The following is a 19,108-nucleotide window of genomic DNA, read 5'->3' on the forward strand; positions in this document are numbered from 1 at the left end:
TTAGGGTTTAATAGGACAATCCTAGATCCTTTCCTTGGCCTAGTTACCGTCCTTGCTTCGGTTCTTGCCTCAGCTCCATACTTAGTCCTTTCATATATTATCTTTCAATTTCATCCTTACAAGGCAGCCATACCCCCCAGTTTGCCTAGGGCAGTCCCTATTTTTGCCCGTTGTCCAGGTGTAATTATTGATACAGCCACTTTCCACTTTAGACAACAGATTTTATGGACATTCTACTTTAGCCCATATTAAACATAACTCTCAAGACTTATTTTTGACTGACTACTATCAGTTTTGAATTTAAAGTACAACATGGTATTTATATAATTCTTCCTCTTTGTTCTAAACCCTGAGGGTACTTCCTAGTAATAGTACTTAATGAAGTTATTAAGAGACTTTGTGTAGTTCTAGATATTAAATTTTACAAGGCGTTTAGAAATTCAGGACTGGCATTTAATATAATGTCATTCTGCAAAGACTAAGTTGTAAACAGTGGTGACAGATGTACTGGCCTGATTATTAAAAATGCGCTTATGGATGAGTATGACAATAATTGTCTTAAATGGTCTATAATAATTCAACCACAGTGCATAATGTCCAGGCTCTGTTTTATGCTTGCTCTGTCTATCTGTCTATCTGTCTATCTAGACAAGGACAGCCTTCTGCAAAAACAAAAAGCCAGTAATGTTGGTTTTCAGCATCTGTGCTGCTCAAAGTAGTTTCTAGTGATTGTATCTGCAGTGTATTATACCCTCTTTGAGGTCACAGGAATTTCAACACAGGACTCTTTGACAAAATGCCTTAACTTAAATGGAATGAGTCCACTGGAGGGAACCCAAGGACTGCAGACGTCAGGTAGACATAGGGTAGGAGGACTTTGGAGCTCTCATAATCATACAATAAGCAAGTAGCTTCTTACCTCACCAAATAACTAGCTTGTCCCCAACCCTCACTATCACACAGCTCCAAAACTGCACTTAATTTGATGGTTTTATTGAGCAAATTTATGTTGAACAATTTTTTAAAAATCAATGACCCTGAGGCATATCTTCTTTAAGTCCCAGGTTCTTGTTAGTGAACAAGTTTCTACTGATGTAGACATTTCCTTCATACCTTTTCAAAAATCCGAGTGCTGACAGTTTTATTCATGGTATATTCCTAAAAGCAAAGAGGGATCTATTAGAGTTGGTGCATGAAGGTTAAGTTTGCTCTGCCCCTCCTTCCCCAGACTCTCAATTCGAGATGCCAAACAATTGAGTAACTTGAGAGGCATGCCTCAAATTGGAGAATCGGAAAATTTCAATTTAGAGAAAACTCACCACTACCATTTTTCCATCTACAATTTGTCTTTTGATTGTTGTCTCTTTGCCAAGCCATTTTTGGACATGAATCATTGAACCATTGCTTAATGTTATGATGCTCTATAAATGCATAAAAGAATCAGTTAGAAATAGCAATTCACAACATTCTCACCTACAGAAGACTTTTCATCTACTTTTAATTTCTATTTTGACATTCTTTTCCCTCAAATTATCTCCTCAGTTCTTGTCATAATTTTTTATCTTCAAACTAGAGAAGTCTCAAGAGAATATTCAGTTAATGCTCTCCTTCCCCAAACAATACCTAAACTATTGGTGAATAATTGTTCTCTTCTATATGCTCTTTTATACAAAGAGATCTGAAAAAAAGTAAAAACCATGTCAAATTTTTTGGTCCTGTTAACCATCAGACTTTAGAGATGTGCCATAGTAATTAACAAAACAAGCCCAAAGTCACTTGATGATTAATCAAATTAGATATGCGTGAACCATGCTCACGCACCTCCTAGTTTTTTCTGGATTGTGGAACACCAGGAAGACTTATTTTGTTCTCACCTTCACTTTTCGATTGTCTGCTGTGATTTCATCAAATTCTTCCCCCAGTTTGAAAGAGATCTCGGTGTTCTTAAGGGAATTTTCTGTTTTGATGTTCACTTCATCCCCATTGGCACTAATACTGATTCTTGGCTTCGCTAACCCCGCCAGGTTCTGGGCTGCTGCGCTCATTCCTGTTAGGCAGAGAGAAACAATATGCCTTCCTAAGACATTTAGGAAGAAGTGCTAACAACCCTATTGGAAAGCAATTTAAAAAGAATACATACTTCCTCCATTCAAGTTTTGGGTAATGTGCTGTAATTTCTTCAATGCTCACTGTAATAGCTAGGTTGAGCCAAGCAAGCTCATTGAGAAGGTATGTCTAGTAATTACATTTGACATTTTGAAAGGCTAAATTCACTTTTTGAGGCTATTGTGTCTCATCTAAAATCTTGGAGACTCATGCTTCATCTAAAATGTGTAGCTGCAGGGTGGCTTTTAGGGAATCAGAACTCACAATTTACCTTGTGGAGTGTTACAACAGTTGTGCAGGATGAGGGGGTGTTATTCCCTGCATTTTAGAGATGAATACACAGCATCCTAGAGAGGTAGAGAGGCTTATTCCAGGTGATGTGTCTGGTAAGTAGCAGAGCTGAGATTTAAGCAGAGGTTTTCTAATTGTCCAAGAATTTTAGCACACTTAGAAAAAAAAAGTAAAACAAGAAATACAATTTTCAAAGTACCTAAACTCCTGTAAAAGATTATGACTTAGAAAGCCCATGCCCCTCTTTTATTTGCAGATTGCATTCGTATCTGGCCAAGAAGAGAGGAAGTAGACAAATGGTATTGACTTATAGTCTGGTCCTGTTGTTCAGGTTGAGGCTTGTCCACTGTCAAACTTGATTCCTGTAACAGGTGGGCAGAAGAGCTGCATCTTCTCTCTCTGTACTAATAGCAAACTCGATTTCACATTCAGACTGTGGAACTGACTAGACACAACTGACTATGGAGAAGCAGTGTTAGCTGTGGATGACAAATGAGAGAAGAGCGAGGTAGTTCCAACCTGGGCTTTGCCACTTGTGAGCTCAGCATGCTATTTCCTTTCTCTAAGCTTCAGCTTTCTCAATAGCAAAATGTGGATAACTATAGTGCTTGCCTCCTGGGTGAGCTAGGAGGTTAAGTGAAAGCACTTAGCATGGCAGTGGCACATAGTAGGTGCTCACCTGTTATTCTGTCTTGTGCTCTGCGTCAGCCCACTCTCAGTCAATCAAGGGCTACTTCTGCCATAAGCCCAAAGTTTCTTAGATGCCCCTAAATTTAAACTCAAAACAGGTGGGTCTATGAATCCATGAAGAAATAGGGAGGTATGTTTCTCATATCTCCCTGAGAAAGTTAATACAAAGTATGAAAAAGGGTCAAATGTTACCTTATGAACACACTGCCTTATTACACATTGATCACTTCAACCAGATTGAAAGAAGAAAATAAGGTTAAAGAAATTCTTGGTTTTATATATAGCTTATTACTGCAAGGGAGACTTCTCTTAATTAACTATTAAAAGTTAATTATTAAATAATTACTATTCTTCTAGCATTAGTGAAGAATAGTTTAGTTGCTATACACCTGAGCCATTATAATTGATGTTTATGAACTTGAGTATAGAGCTAAAGAATGGATTTATACTTCTGAAATTATCCATTGAAGAGACATTCAGTGAGTAAACATGTTCCATTTCTCCAATAAAAATTTTGAGATTCTTGAAAATAATGTTTTTAAAATATCTCTCATATATATGAAAACTCTAAAAATTAACCAAGTAGAAATTTCATTTGTCACTATTGTTCTTTTGAAGTTATAACTTAAAGCGAATCTTGAAACAAATTTAGCTTATAAATTTATAGATATTATTATCTGTAAACTGGAAGCTAAGAAATGCTATTAGATGAAATGATGAAGCTGGAGATGAACTCTATCCAGGGATTAAGATGAAATGTTTTCAAAAGGGATAAATGGACTTAAACATACAGATAACGACAAGGAAATATATGTGAGCCTACTATTCCAAAGTGAGAAAATTATTACCAGTTATTAAAAAAAAAAAAACCAGGGAGCCTGGGTGTCTCAGTTGGTTAAGTGTCCAACTTCAGCTCAGGTCATGATCTCACAGTTCTTGAGAAGTGCAGAGCTTGCTTGGGATTCCCTCTCTCCCTCTCTCTCTGCTCCTGTCCTGGTCACTCTCTCTTTCTCTCTCAAAATAAATACACGTTTTAAAAACTCAAAAGTAGATATGTAAACTTTGTTAATCTTATATGACTATTTCTTAAGATCACAAAAGAGAAGAATTATAGGAAAATTTATTATGAAATGCAGAGCTAACCACAGAACAAAATGTGTTGCCAGCTTCTAAATCTTGTAATAGTATTTCTCACCTAGTTGTTTCATGTATTCCTCAAAGTTTTCACTGGAGATCAGCTTCCAGGTTCCCAAGAAGGGCTCAATCATGATGGGAAGCTTGCTGAGAAGAGGCGCTCACAACCAAAAGCCAAAGAAACTTAGGGAATACAGCACAACCCATCATACCTTATTTAAAAGGCATCTTCATCATGTGACTTCTGAAATGACCAATGGGCAGCAGCAAGGCCAAACCCTCTGGGCCCCAGCATTACTCATTGTATTCACCTCCAAATTAAGAAACAGAAAATCAACATGTAAAGTTGAGTTTAAGTCAATGATTATAGCTTCTAGGAAAGAGATTTCCACCCCTGAGGCACCTGATAAGTATTATTTGTGGAATGGAGACAATTTTCAATAGCCCTTTGAAATTTGAATGCTGAGTCAACTCTTTAGGAATATCCCAACAAATGTCCAATAAACACCTGACTAAGGTCGTTTTCCTACCTGACAATAGAAGCACATTCTTGCTTGGTCCACCTCAGCTATTTTTTGTTTGGACACATCATGGTGCCAGAGTATATTCTTCATTAAAATAATATCCTCTCCTCCCTTGCTTGCAGGGTTGATGAACTGATATTATTTAATGTAACTGAAGTGTCTTCAGTTGCTTGGAGTGAGGGATAGAGTGTTATTAATATTATCATTGTTGTTCATCAGGAGTAATTGCCCACTGGAAAGAAAAGTAACAATTACCATTGAATGGTGTTTTGTGACTCAGGCCCTAAAAAGGAGGTGGAGCTCACTAATGCTTGGAAAATTCATCTTTTAGGCTTACCAAGTAATCTTGATATTAAAAGATACCACTTGGAAAAAAAAATAAAAGATACAGCTTGAAATTGTGAAGAGAAATTTTAAAGAGAAAAATGGCATTTGTATCTGCACTAAAGACAAAGACATTGGCAGTAGGTTATTTAAATCTCTGTACAATTACTTCTGAAATCATCTTCTGTAACCTAATTAATATGGACTTTGAATTTTGCCTTTACTAAAAAGGCTTAGATTCAGAGGCTTAGATTTATATCACAACTTTGAATTCCAGGTGTTTTGAACAAGGCCAGGAAATTAGGCACCAGAAGGAGAATATTCATACTATTATCTGCTGTGTCAAATCTTTCTTCAATTCAAAGAAATATTTATTTAAATTATCTGTTTATGGAAAAACAAATTTTAAAAAAGGTTGACATTTTGGCACCATAATGTTATAACTTAAGTGGCATAAAGAATTTCTTTTGATGGTGACATATAAAGAAGAAAATTACAATACTCATTGGCCAATGAGGTAGTGTAATATTAGTGTCATCATTCTTGTTCCAAGAATTTCCCTGCCACTGATTGATTCAGGANTTTACAATGCAGTCTTTTTATAGCTATAACAGTTATTAAAATATTTGGAGGGCAAAACAGGGGAAGCAAAAATGCTAGAATCTCTTTCAGGAAACCAAGACCTGTCCCCGAAATAAGTGCCTTAACAGTTGAAAATGTACTCAGAGATGATGTTCAAATAAAGAACAAGTGATCAGATCTTGCTTTACTGGTTGTAGATGTGTGTTTACATTCTCTGCTTGAAAGATAGTAAGAAAACATGGCTATCGTGTTGGCCAATGAGGTAGTGTAATATTAGTGTCATCATTCTTGTTCCAAGAATTTCCCTGCCACTGATTGATTCAGGAATCAATCCTCTGGTCCATATAGAACTCAGTTGTCCCATGAGACCAAAGGAAAAGTAAAATTGCTGGCTTCCATAAAATTCCTTTACCCTAAGGGAAAGAGCCAGAGAGTCGATTTCTCTTCGTCTTGGCACATTTTGTTTCCTCTGCCTTTGATTTCATGTTCAAGATATCATTGCTAAATCCAATGTCATGAAACTTTTGCCCTATGTTTTTTGTAAGAATTTTATAGTTTTAAGCCTTTACATTTAGGTCATGGGTCATTTGAGTCCATTTTTGCTGATGGTGTTAGGTAAGGGTCCAGATTCATTCTTTTACATGTGATACCCAATTTTTCCAGCACCATTTTTTGAAGACTGTTCTTTACCCATTGAATGGCCTTGGTACATTCATTGAAAATTATTTGACCATATGTGTGAGGGTTTATTTCTGGACCCTCTTCTATTCTATTTGTTTAACTGTCTGTCTCTACTAGTTTTCATTATAATAGCTTTGTAGTAAGTTTTAAAAGTAGGAAGCATGAGTAATCTAACTTTATTCTTCTTTTTCAGAATTGTTTTGGCTTTTTGTGGTCCCTTTAGATTCCACTAGAATTTTAGAATGGGTTTTTCTATTTCTGCGAAAAAAAATGTCATTGGGATTTTGATTGGGAGTCCATTACTTTAGATAACTCTGCATAGTATGGTATCCTAACAATATTAAGTCTTCCAATCTGTGGATATGGGCTATCTTTCCACTTATTTATGCTAATAAAAATTTCTTTTAGAAATGTTTGCAGTTTTCATAGTATGAATCTTTTACCAAAAGGTAATTCCTTTAATTAAGTTAAATTAATTAAGTTAATTTCCAAGTATTCTTTTTGCTGTTATTGTAAATGGAAATGTTTTCTTAATTTACTTCTCAGGTTGTTCATCATTAGTATATAGAAACACAACTGCTCTTTGTGAATTGCTGATGTATTCTGCTGCTTTGCTTAAACTCATTTATTCTAGTAGGTTTTTTCAGGTGAGTGAAATTTTTAGGATTTCCTTCAAATAAGATCACACCATCCTTGAACAGAAATAATTTTACTTCTTTCTTTTGCCTTTCTTTTCTTGACTTATTACTCTGATTATCACTTCCAGTAACATATTAAATACAAATGGCAGAAGCTGACATCTCATTCTTGTTCCTGATTATAGGCGAAAATCTTTCAGGTTTCACTATTAAGTGTAACATCCATTATGGAGTTTTCACACATGTTTTCATTACGTTGAAGTAGTTTCCTACTATTCTTAGTTTGTTGAATGTTTTTACATGAAGGAGTTTTGAATTTTGTCAAATTCTTTCTCTGTATTAATTGAGATGACCATGTGTTTTTTCCCCTTTATTGTGATAATACAGTAGGTTACATTGACCATTGACCAATTTTTGTATGTTGAGCCACACTTGCATTCCCAGAATAAATTCCAGTTGGTCGTGGTGTATGCTCCTTTTAATATGCTGCTGAATTCTGCTTGCTAGCATTTTGTTGAGGATATTCACATCAAGATTTACATGGGATATTGCTCTGTAATGTTTTTTCAATTACCTCTGTCTGAATTTGGTATCAAGGTAATATGGCTGCATAAAATGAATTAGAAAGTCTTCCTTTTTCTTTAATATTTTGGAAGAGTTTGAGAAAGATTGGCATTAGTTCTTCTTTAATTAGTTCTTCTTTAATTTTATCAGTGAAACCATGAAGCCCATACCTTTTCTTTATCACATATTTGGTTCCTGGTTACTCCTTACAAGTTATAGTTCAGATTTGCTATTTCTTCATAGGTTAGTCTTAGTAGGAATTTGTTTGTTTCATCTAGATTATCCTATTTGTTGGTGTACAGCTGCTCAGAGTATTCTCTTGTAATCCTTTCCATTTCTGTAGAATCAGTAGTAATGCCCCAGCTTCATTTCTGATTTTGGTAATTTGAGTCTTCTCTCTTTTTTTCCTTAGTCAGTCTAGCAAAGTTTGTCAATTTTGTTAATCTTTTGAAAAACCAACTTTTCATTTTGTTGATTTTCTTTTTCATTTTTCTGTTTCCTATTTCATCTTTTCTGCTCTGATCTTTATTATTTCCTTCTACTAGCTTTGGGTTCAGTTTTTTCTTGTTTTCCAAGTTTCTTAGGTTTTAAAGTTAGATTGCAGATTTGAGGCCATCTATTTTTCTTCTTCTCTTTTAATATAAGCATTTTAGCTATAAATTTCCTTTCACTGTGTCCCATAAGTTTTGGTATGGTGGGTTTCAGTTTTCATTCATCACTAAGTGTTTTCTAATTTCTTGTTATTTCTTTTTTGATTCATTGATTGTTGTTTAATTTCCAAAAATTTGTGAGTTTTCCAGTTTTCCTTTTGTTATTGATTTCTTGCTTCATCCCATTATGTTTGAACAAGATATTTTGTATATATATTTTTAAATTTACTGAGACTTAATTTTATTCTTTCTATTCTGGAGAAAGTTCCATATACACTTGAGAAAAATATGTATTATGTGGTTGTTAAGTGAGTGTTCTATATATGTCTATTATATCCGCTTGGTTTATTGTGTTTTCCAAGTCTGCTATTTCCTTATGTATATTCCATCTGGTTGTTCTATTCTTCATTGAGAGTGAATTTTGAATGATCCAACTATTATTATGGAACTATCTATTTCTGTCTTTAATTCTGTCAAGGTTTCTTGTTGAGATATAAAAAATTCTGTCATTTTTTGCTTTATATGTTTTATGGTCTTTTACTAAGTATGTTTATAGTTATTATATATTCTTGCTGTGTTGAAATTTTTATTTAAATATATAATGAGTCTATTTTGTCTGTTGTTGGTATAGTCATGTCTGCTGTCTTTTGGTTACTATTTACATGGAATATCCTCTGCTATCCTTTGACTTTCAACCTATTTGTATCTTTGGATCTAAAGTTGGTCTCTTATAGATAGCATATAGTTGGACTATGTATTTTTTTTTTAATATTTTTTATTTATTTCTAGGAGAGAGAGAGAGAGAGACAGCATGAGCAGGGGAGGGTCAGAGAGAGAGGGAGCTCTCTGAAACAGGCTCCAGGCTCTCAGCTGGCAGTCAGCACAGAGCCCAACGCGGGGCTCGAACCCACGAACCGCGAGATCACGACCTAAGCGAAAGTCGGACGCTTAACCGACTAAGCCACCCAGGCGCCCCTAGACTATGTATTTTTATTCTTTCTGCCAATCTCTGTCTTTTGACTGGAGTGTTTAATCAATTTACATTTAAAGTAATTAGCGATAAGAAGGGATTTACTTCTGTCATTTTGCTATTTGTTTTCCATGGGCTTTGTAGCTTTTTTTGTCCCTCTTTCCTCATTTACTATTTTCTTTTTCACTTAGCTGATTTTTTATAATGAAACATTAAGATAACTTTCTCATTTCCTTTTACATATTTTATATAGCTGCTTTCTTGTTGGTTACCATGGGGATTACATTTAACACCCTAATGTTATAACTAATTCTAATGTGACTTTATGGAAGCTTAACTTCAAAAATATACAGAAATCTGCTTTGTATTTGCCAAATTCTACTATAAATCTAATTAATAAGCAATTAATTACAATTATCTTCCAAGACCTAACTCAAATATATCTTCTTCGTTGAAAATCTTTCTGACTACTCCAGGATATGTTGGTCCTGCTTGCCATTGGCTCTCTTTAGTCCATAGAACATACCATATAATTTAGTGTATAATGAATTTCTTCTCCTATATTGTATCTTTATTCATTCTGTTAAAATTTATTGAGTGATTACCATGTTCAGCCACTGTGCTGGATTCTAGGTATACATGTAAGTGACCTGCTCTAGAGGGAATGACAACCTAGTGAATAGGAAAGAGAAATGGGAGTGTGGTAATATCTTGTTATAGTAAAAACACATACATTTTTCTGTGGTCATGGGAAGGAAAGTTTTAATCCTTTCTATATTTGTGGGGTAAGGGTATAGGAAAGAGAAAGAAATATCAGGACAATTTTCGCAGGTAATGTGATGGTATTCGTGCTATATCTCTACTACATTAGGCACATGGATATGGGGGTGTCATTCTTTCTGTGTTCCATACCACATCTAGTACAAAGAAGACAGCTCACTTAGTTATCCAAGAATCATTTATTAAGCTCTGACTCTCCTGTTCACTGTGCCAGGATCTGGGCACCCAGCTACAAATTTGACATAATCATTGCCTTTGAGATGCTATGTATATATAAAGAAACCCCCTGTCAGCTATCTAGGAGGCTTACACGTTCCAACTCAAAGACTTTACAATCTATTTTTCTTCTTAGCAGCAATGCACCTGTAAGAACTTTTGCAAGTGCCTTAGAAACCCTTGAGTAAGTCTCATATACAAGTGATAATCCCTTTCTCTCCTTCTGCAAATAAGAGAACAAGTTTGTGAAAAACCATATTTTAGAGGATAATATTAAATTTTAGTAATTTATTTTAAAAATAAAATAATTCATAAATCTTTGTACTTTGTTATTGGTAGTGACATACTTTGACATAACACACAGTGGTTCAAGTCACAGTAATGACTTGGGTGAAAATCACAACAGACTAGGTCACCTGCTCAAAACTGATTCATAGCTTTCAAAAAATTAAAAAATTTAAGTCAGGGGGCGCCTGGGTGGCTTAGTCGGTTAAACGTCTGACTTTCGCTTAGGTCATGATCTCGTGCTTTATGGGTTCGAGCGCCGCGTCGGGCTCTGTGCTGACTGCCAGCTCAGAGCCTGGAGCCTATTTCGGAGACTGTATCTCCCTCTCTCTCTGACCCTCCCCTGCTCACGCTGTCTCTCTCTCTCTCTCTCTCTCTCTCTCTCCTAGAAATAAATAATTAAAAAAAAATTTAAGTCAGTAAAAATTTAAAAGTAAAATTTAAAGTAAAAATTTAAGTCAATAATGCTCTGGTATTTGGAAGAAGTATTTCAAAGCCATAAATTGTAATTCAGTGACAGTAGTGGCAGAAATTGGAGAAAAGAAAGGATATGATGGCCTACTATGCCATCGGATTCTCACAGTTCTAAAGACAGAGTGAATGGCTTTTTGAACTTCTTCAAGATATAGATGGACTCTATACCCATGCATCTGTTTTTCTGAGAAGCATCTGCTTGGCCCTTTTTATCTTCCTTTAAGAGTAGAATCTTCTCTATGTTTCTGTATATGTGTTGGTAGAAGCAGTGTCAGACAATGGAAAATTATATGACCTTCAAAGAAGGCCCAGGCAGGATAAATTGGAGAACTGATACTCAAAGATATCTCTTGTATTATGACCTTAGTTTTATGAAAATATAGAAGGTAGAAACCAACTTATCTGGCAAATATACATTGGACTGGATCTTATTACTCTTTGCTTCCATGCCATCTGAAAAATAAGAATTAAACTTGAAAGTACGTTTTGAAAGTAACTAGATCCACAAATACACATACATAGAATGGTCCCTAATCCAACTTTGTAAAAAAATAGCACAGGGAAACCATTAAGGGATGAGAAATGTTCAGAACAAAGGAAAGGAGAGTTCTAGACAGAAAGAAGTAGAATACACACACACACACACACACACACACAAGTAAAGGCCAAACAGAGTATGAAAATTGTTTGGTATGATTGAAGCAAGAAGCATAATGACAACAAGAGCAGTGATAAAAACTAAACAGATGAGAAAAGGCAAGCATAAGACAAAATATACGTTCCACACTATGGAGATTGGACCTTCTCTGGATGCATGGAAGAGAGGGAGATTTATTTGGAGAACCCTGAAGCAATTAAAGAAAAAAATGTTTGATGGTATTGGCAATGGGAATAGGAAAAGCAAACATCAAAGAAATTTTAAGTTAATAGAATCAACATGATTTTCAAGAAGTAAAATAGATGCTGTGGAGTGAGGAAGAAGGTGTATTCAAGGATGATTTTAAGATTTATGGAATAGGCAATTAGACAAAACATGCTGACATCCACTGAGCTTTGGAAAATGGGATGATGAACAAGTTGCAAGGAGTGGGTGCAAGGGGATGACAATGACAAATTTAGCATAGAACATGTTGAGTTGAGGTGCCTGGGACATCCACTTGACCACCTTCCAGTCTTTCTTTTTTCCAATTCTCCTTTATCATTGGATGATCTCATCACCATACGTGAATTAAGTTACCATGGGATACTGATAGCTTCTAGATCCTATCCCAACCTGGGTTGCTCTCTTGAATTTCAGATACATTTCTATTCCCTATTTTACTTTATAGACTTAAACTCTAAACTTCAGTTTCCTCATCTATGAACAGGAATACTAAAATCTCCTTATAGTATTATTTTGAACATGCAAAGTGCCTGGCACCAAAGTAAGTGCTTAATAAATATTGGTTTATCAAGAATTGTCCTAATCAGTCTGTAGAAGTCTTCTCTTTTTGAGGTCTTCAGTCCTCCAGTGAGCCCAAATTAAGAGTCTGACTCTGTTCTTTCAAAGAAAGTAAATTCTTATGATCAGGAACTTACTTTACCTCTCTGGCCTCTTCATATCTTAGTGTTGTGCACAAAATAAGTACTCAGAAAATAATGGAGTTGTTCTTAAAGGAAACATCACATATATCAATTGTAGCACACTAAAAGACTTTGGCTGGCTATAAAATATTAAGTGTGTAGTTTGGAAATTTTAATCTATGTATGTGGAACTCCAATAATTTCTAGAGCAGCTGCAAAATTTCTACAAAAGGCAGAAGAAACTTCTCACCCTCCTTCCCTCCCTCCCTTTCTCTGTCTCCCCAACACATACACACACACACACACACACACACACACACACACACACACACTACACTCCTCTATCTGGAAAACCTCATTATCATTTTTGTCTATTCTTGGGGGGGAGGAATTCCATGGAGATTTTATTTGAATAAAAAGTTCCAGAACATATGCAGTATTTTATTTAATAAAAAAGTTCCACTAGTAGGAAAAAGAAAATTTTGGAAACCATCATAAGAACATTTGCATCATTACACATTACAAGGGCTGTCATCTCTTTTATGGAATGAACATTATGGGATTATTTGCACTTAACTCTTGAGATATTCCAGAGATAGCTTGGTTTACCACTAAGTTTTCAGATTAAAAATTGTATTCTAGAAATATTGTCTGCAACATGTATTGCTGGTCCTTCTCTCAGTGCTCCAGGATAGGTAGGTATGACATGGCAGGACTTGGCCCAGCTGGCTGTGGGCCACTTGACTACAGACTACCTGAAGTCTTTCTGAGATAGTTCCTTGACTGTAGACCTGCTACAGAAGGGCTGAATACTCAGGAACAGCAAGTTTGTCATCTACCTGAGAAAATGGAGAATTCATGTATGTTTTTAACCTTGGATTATTATGAGAATTCATATTACTTATACCAGAAGTAAAGCAAAAATACAATTTTCTCTTTCCTTCATTGAATTATGAGTAAAAAACCATCCCGCACAATGAATAAATCATTACATCATCTTCTAAATCTAAGAAGTTTTATTTAACGAACACATCCACATTGAATAAAATCAGTTTGGGGGGAAATTAGTTGCTTGCAAATTAGAGGAAAATAACAATATATGTGTGGACAATATATCCAACAGAATGTCACAGAGTTCGATGCAAACCAGCTCAATGTTCCTTGGTTTATGCTCTCTCGTAAATTCTGGTAGAGGTGACGCCTTTCATCATACATTCCTAGACACAAAAAACATTCTTGGTCAATCACGGGACTAAACTATGAGCTTATTTATTTTTCCTTTAATGTTGGAAAGGACACAGTATTCATTTGAAAATATTTGTTCTGGGCTCCTATATATACCTGATAATGTAATAAGTTAGGGAGATATAAAGACCAAGAAAACACAAGTCTTCCTTTCAAGGAACTTTACAGCCTATGTAGGGAGTGATAAATACAACCAGAAATGCATAGTACAATATGTGGGTGCTGAGAGCAGTCAGAGAATGCTTTTTGGGGGACAGTATGCCACGACTGAACTTAAAAGCTGAAGAAAAGTTGCCAGAATGAAACCATAATCCCAATGGAATCACCTTTTTTGCTCTATGTAAGCCAGCATGAGTAGGTAGAATAGTGAGTATAAGATGACCAAGTGTAGAGCCTAGAATTAAGCAACTGGAGGATACTCACCACCACCAGTTTATCATCCACGCGTTTCCTCTTTATGGTGGTTGATTTTCCATCCCACTTTTGCACCTGTACCAGGGCACCTCCCTCTAAGGTTATGATGCTCTGTGAGCATAATAAAAAATGATTACCATTCATATAAGGCAGAGGAAAATAAAACAAAGAATACATCATCTTTCAATGAAGGAATATTTTGAGGTCATTAGTAATTCTAAATTGTAAGAATATATTAAAACAAAAAATGAGTGGGGCGCCTGGGTGGCTTAGTCGGTTAAGCGTCCCACTTTCGCTTAGGTCATGATCTCGGGGTTCGTGGGTTCGGGCCCCACGTCGGGCTCTGTGCTGACTGCCAGCTCGGAGCCTGGAGCCTGTTTCAGACTGTGACTCCCTCTCTCTCTGACCCTCCCCTGCTCACGCTGTCTCTCTCTCTCCTAGAAACAAAAAATAAAAAATAAAATAAATAAAATAAATAAAACAAAAAATGAGTGTTAAAAACAACAGCATAGAGTGAAATAAGTCAGGCAGAGAAAGACAGATTCCACATGTTTTCACTCATATGTGGAAGAGGAGGAACATAACAGAGGACCATAAGAGAGGAGAAGGGGAGAAAAAATTGTTAAGGAGAGGGAAGGAGGCAAACCATAAGAGACTCTTAAATACTGAGAACAAACTGAGGGTTGATGGGGAATAGGAGAGAGAGGAAAATGGGTGATGGGCATGGAGGAGGGCACCTGTTGGGACGAGCACTGGGTGTTATATGGAAACCAACTGGACAATAAATTATATTTTAAAAAATAAATAAAAATTAAAAAATTAAAACAATAGCATACAAATAATACATTATGGTCAGAATATTATACAAACACATATTTGAAATAATACTTTGAATAAATACAGGTAATAAATTTATGTTGAGATGGTAGTTATAGGTGATCTTTTCCTTTTTTTCTTCCATCCTTTCATAAACATTCTCTGACACGTTATTTTATTTCACTTCAAATATTCTATATATTGTATGACAAATAAATTATGTCAATCACTTTTTAAAGAATAAGTACAACTTTATAGAAGGAAAAGATTGACCAACTATATATCAAAGACATACAACTACATACCCAAAGACAACATGGCTTAGGTCTAAGATGTCAGGGATCCTAGACCCGTGATAAAATAGTTTCCCTCCTTTTACACAAAAAGACTTCTTCTTGGCAGCAGTCTTTTATTTATTTTTTTAAATTTATTTTTGAGAGAGAGCAAGAGTGGGGGAGGGGCAGAGAGAAAGGGAGACACAGAATCTGAAGCAGGCTCCAGGCTCTGATCTGTCAGCACAGAGCCCCGTGTGGGTCTCGAACTCACGAACCATGAGATCATGACCTGAGCTGAAGCTGGATGCTTAACCAATTGAGCCACCCATGAGCCCTGGCAGCAGTTTTTTAGAAACCAGGCTTTTTATTCTGCTCCGATTCCTTCTTTCTCACCTTGACTTTTCTGTCATCTGCAGTAACTTCATCAAATTCTTCTCCCAGTCTGAAGGAAATCTCAGTATTTTTAAAGGTGCTCTCTGATTTAATGGTGATCACATCCCCATTCACACTGATGATCATGTTGGGTTTGGCCATGCCAGCCACTTTCCTGGTGGCAAAGCCCACTCCTACAGTTTGGAAAAGACCAAAAAAAAAAGTCAAATTTACAATTTTCTTTCACATCTTTAACTAAGTTAGAGCTGTACTGTGTGTATGTGTGTGTGTGTGTGTGTGTGTGTGTGTGTGTGTGTGTGTGTATGGGTGTGTGGGGGTAGATGTTCATAAAAGAAAAAAAAACTAGTGAGTTTCTTAAAAGCCTCATTTAAATAGCTTGCTGCAGATAAGTAAAGCAGACTAATACTTAAAGGAAGACATGTCATGACTAAGTGTAGGTCTATTTAAATTTCTTCTTCTGGGTTTCAGATACAACTCTACAGGAGACATACTGTTAATTTTCAAAAAGATTAAGTCTTCTGAAATATATATATACATATATATCTGTATTGGAAAGTCAAAGTGAGAAAGAAGGAATTGGAGCAGAATGAAAAGACTAGACTAGAGGGTCTAGTGAATTTTGAAAACTTCAAAATTTAAGAAACCACTATTTTAATAAGTTTAGAAATCAATACTTTGATTCTCAATCACCTCACGTACAAACCCCTCTTTTAAAAAAGGAACTTCTTGGGGTGCCCGGGTAGCTCAGTGGGTTAAGCATCCAGCCTCAGCTCAGGTCATTATCTCGCTGTCCATGAGTTCAAGCCCGTGTCGGGCTCTGTGCTGACAGCTCAGAGCCTGGAACGTGCTTCTGATTCTGGGTCTCCCTCTCTCTCTGCCTCTCCCCACTCATGCTCTCTTTTTCTCTCTCAAAAATGAATAAATGTTAAAAACAAATTTTTTAATAAAAAATAAAAAAGGAACTTCTTTTCTTGTGTAAGGTAAGGGATGAACAATTTACAACTTAATGTAGACAGTGAGAACTTGCTATCACTGCATATGTTGTACAGAATTTATGACAGTCATAGGTGTGTTGAATTTTTTAACAAATGTACATAAACCTATGCTTCTTCTTTGACTAAAGGCTACTTATACATGCCAAAGGTTAGAAATAGGGGGTAGGAGGGAGAGAAATATTGTATAAAACAAGTGACACTGAGGCTCTTAAGTAGTGCCCTGTCTGAAAAGTGGCCACAGGTGGAAAGATATTGCTTCATTAAGTCCTGGCCCTGTGACAAAATATACCTTTAAATACATGGAGTGAGTCAGTATAATGAAAGGATGCAACATCAAGTATAATTCCAGAACAGCTGACCTTGGGAAAAATCACATTCTTCACTTGCTTTACTCAGTCCCTCTTTGACTGATGAAAGTAATACCTGCTTGCTGATCATCAGAGCAATTAATGTCAAGAGTTACTTTATTGTCTTTCATTATCATCAGTACTTTATAATTCTAAAACACAGTGGTATAAGAATTTAAACATAAGTATAAAAAGTGCAAAATGTTCCTAAAAATCAATATCAAAATAGCCTCAAATCCTGACATTTCTGTATCAGCACATACTAATTAGTTTATTGAATCACAACCAGTTGACATTCTAGAAAGTTAGATTTCACTTATACTAAAGTCCCTAATTTTCCTCCTATCTATAAACAAGGAAAATAGTAGTAGTTAGAGACAAGCAAAAAACATACCACATGATTTAGGGGAAAGGTAAAGTTTTAAGGTACAGAGATTAAATCCTAACCCTTGTAAAAACCCTCCTCAAATTGCTATATCCGGATACGACTTTATCATGCGCAGGGGTGTGAAGACAGGGGCTTTCAAGGTAGAAGCTGTCTGAGTGAGAGCCTCCATACTGCACTGCTTCACCACCGTAATCATCTAGGGAATATTCACACAACACACTGGCAACATTAGTAGAATCTCCAAGCCTGAAAGCCTCCATTATCAAGGAGGGGGTAGGTTATAGATACAACATTGTCCTTTTGACTTACTTGACGATCCTATGGTGTCCCATGTAATTCCTAATCAACGAAATATTTAACCCCTTAAAGGAACATATTTCCTGAAATTAAGATTTTGGTTCTCATAAAAACAAAGACACATTTTAACAAATTGACAGTGAGAAAATAAAATAATTAGTTAACATATGTTTGCTTAAAAATTACATTAAATAGAGTACTATAGTGCTTTCAGTTTCAAATAGAAATTATTGAATACTAGGAAATAAATATAGTCTTATTTATTTTATATGCAAGAGAAAATGACAGAAAAACAGGCAAGGAGCCAAGTAAAGCAAAGATAACCCAGTTTAGCAGTCAACTAAAATCTTGTTATTTCTATAGACTAAAAATTCCAGTTAGACCCTTTGTCATATTGGTTCACCTTTAAGAAGCATTCGCTGTGACTTTGATCTAGAAGGTTTCTACAAACAAATGGTTTTCACTTGCTTAGCCTCTATATAGAAAGAAGCATTCCCTATCTGACCAAAATTCTCAGGGTGAAAACCAGCCAGAAACCCCTCCTTCCCAGAAAAAAAGTTATAAATCCCATCATCCCACAACATATTTTCTTACCCACTTCTTTCATGTAATCATCAAAGTTTTCACTGGAGCTAAGTTTCCAGGTACCCACAAATGCATCACACATTTTTATGAGCTTTCTAAAGTTATCTTCAAGATGAGGAAAAAAGCTGCAGCTGTCAGGAAGGTGCTATGTTCTCCTTGAGTCCAGATAAATTCCTTTTAAAGATGCCCAGATCATGTGATCTGAGGAATAACCAATTGGGGATTGATACCAGATCATTTCCTTTATTACCAGCCTCTGCCTTTTTCCCCTTTGAGTCATGTTTCACATAAAAGTTTCTCAACTCTGGTTCTCCCTGGCAAATGGTCATTTGACTTAGAGTATAAGTTATTTTTAAGCAGTGACAAAATAATTTCAACTTTCCTGTTTTGACAGTTTAATGTTCAGTGCATTGAATTTGCCACTATTATTTCCATACATACTTATCCCGGGGTAGAGCAGGTTAATTATCTTGAGATGAACTTTGACCGCTGTTCTGGAGTTTCTATTAAAATTACAACTATGTGGTTCTTTTGAATTGAGGAACATAAGAATGACCTTACAGATGCTTCGTTAATTGCAAAGGCTCTTTGAGATAGTACTGTCTTGGGAATTACTTGTCAATTAAAATAAAGTAAGTAGTAGCATCTTGAATTACCTCAGATTTCTTGTTTCAAATGTTTTGCATGAATGAAAAAGAAATTATCCATCAAGAATCTGTTGGTTTAATTAATAATGGTTTAACCTCACTCTTTCCATCCCCTAAATGATAGCAAAGTGTTTATTTCCATAGTATTGGGGCCTTAAAAAATAGGTCTTATTCCAAAATATGCAACCCATACTGAGAACACCCATCCAGTTCTTGAACTATGTTATTACAAGC

At 35.7% G+C, this 19,108-nt stretch overlaps 2 protein-coding genes across 2 annotated transcripts; both read right to left on the bottom strand.

The window, feature by feature from the left end:
• Positions 1–1,107: 1,107 nt before the first annotated feature.
• Positions 1,108–4,355, bottom strand: LOC144240348 (fatty acid-binding protein 9-like). Its single transcript, XM_077774662.1, has 4 exons — positions 4,283–4,355; positions 1,875–2,047; positions 1,320–1,421; positions 1,108–1,158 (listed from the first exon to the last, which is right to left on the bottom strand). Exons 1-4 carry the CDS (start codon positions 4,353–4,355, stop codon positions 1,108–1,110), a joined length of 399 nt encoding a protein of 132 aa, XP_077630788.1.
• A 9,145-nt stretch (positions 4,356–13,500) lies between these two features.
• On the bottom strand, positions 13,501–18,357 carry FABP4 (fatty acid binding protein 4). The gene is made up of 4 exons (XM_077774672.1): positions 18,237–18,357; positions 15,616–15,788; positions 14,141–14,242; positions 13,501–13,689 (listed from the first exon to the last, which is right to left on the bottom strand). Exons 1-4 carry the CDS (start codon positions 18,307–18,309, stop codon positions 13,639–13,641), a joined length of 399 nt encoding a protein of 132 aa, XP_077630798.1. The 5' UTR covers positions 18,310–18,357; the 3' UTR covers positions 13,501–13,638.
• Between the last annotated feature and the right edge of the window lie 751 nt (positions 18,358–19,108).

Source organism: Crocuta crocuta, unplaced genomic scaffold (assembly GCF_008692635.1).
Source record: "Crocuta crocuta isolate KB4526 unplaced genomic scaffold, BGI_CrCroc_1.0 scaffold81, whole genome shotgun sequence".
NCBI classification, from domain to species: Eukaryota; Metazoa; Chordata; class Mammalia; order Carnivora; family Hyaenidae; genus Crocuta; species Crocuta crocuta.

What these genes read in the sequence shown, in the direction of transcription:
- FABP4 (XM_077774672.1), bottom strand. Translation starts at nt 18,309, where the DNA reads ATGTGTGATGCATTTGTGGGTACCTGGAAACTTAGCTCCAGTGAAAAC. An exon ending in CAGATGACAGAAAAGTCAAG is followed by an intron (nt 14,243 to 15,615) that starts GTGAGAAAGAAG and finishes TTATGCTCACAG; the next exon opens with AGCATCATAACCTTAGAGGG. An exon ending in TGGATGATAAACTGGTGGTG is followed by an intron (nt 13,690 to 14,140) that starts GTGAGTATCCTC and finishes TTTTGTGTCTAG; the next exon opens with GAATGTATGATGAAAGGCGT.
- LOC144240348 (XM_077774662.1), bottom strand. Translation starts at nt 4,355, where the DNA reads ATGATTGAGCCCTTCTTGGGAACCTGGAAGCTGATCTCCAGTGAAAAC. An exon ending in GGAATACATGAAACAACTAG is followed by an intron (nt 2,048 to 4,282) that starts GTGAGAAATACT and finishes TCTGCCTAACAG; the next exon opens with GAATGAGCGCAGCAGCCCAG. An exon ending in CAGACAATCGAAAAGTGAAG is followed by an intron (nt 1,422 to 1,874) that starts GTGAGAACAAAA and finishes ATGCATTTATAG; the next exon opens with AGCATCATAACATTAAGCAA.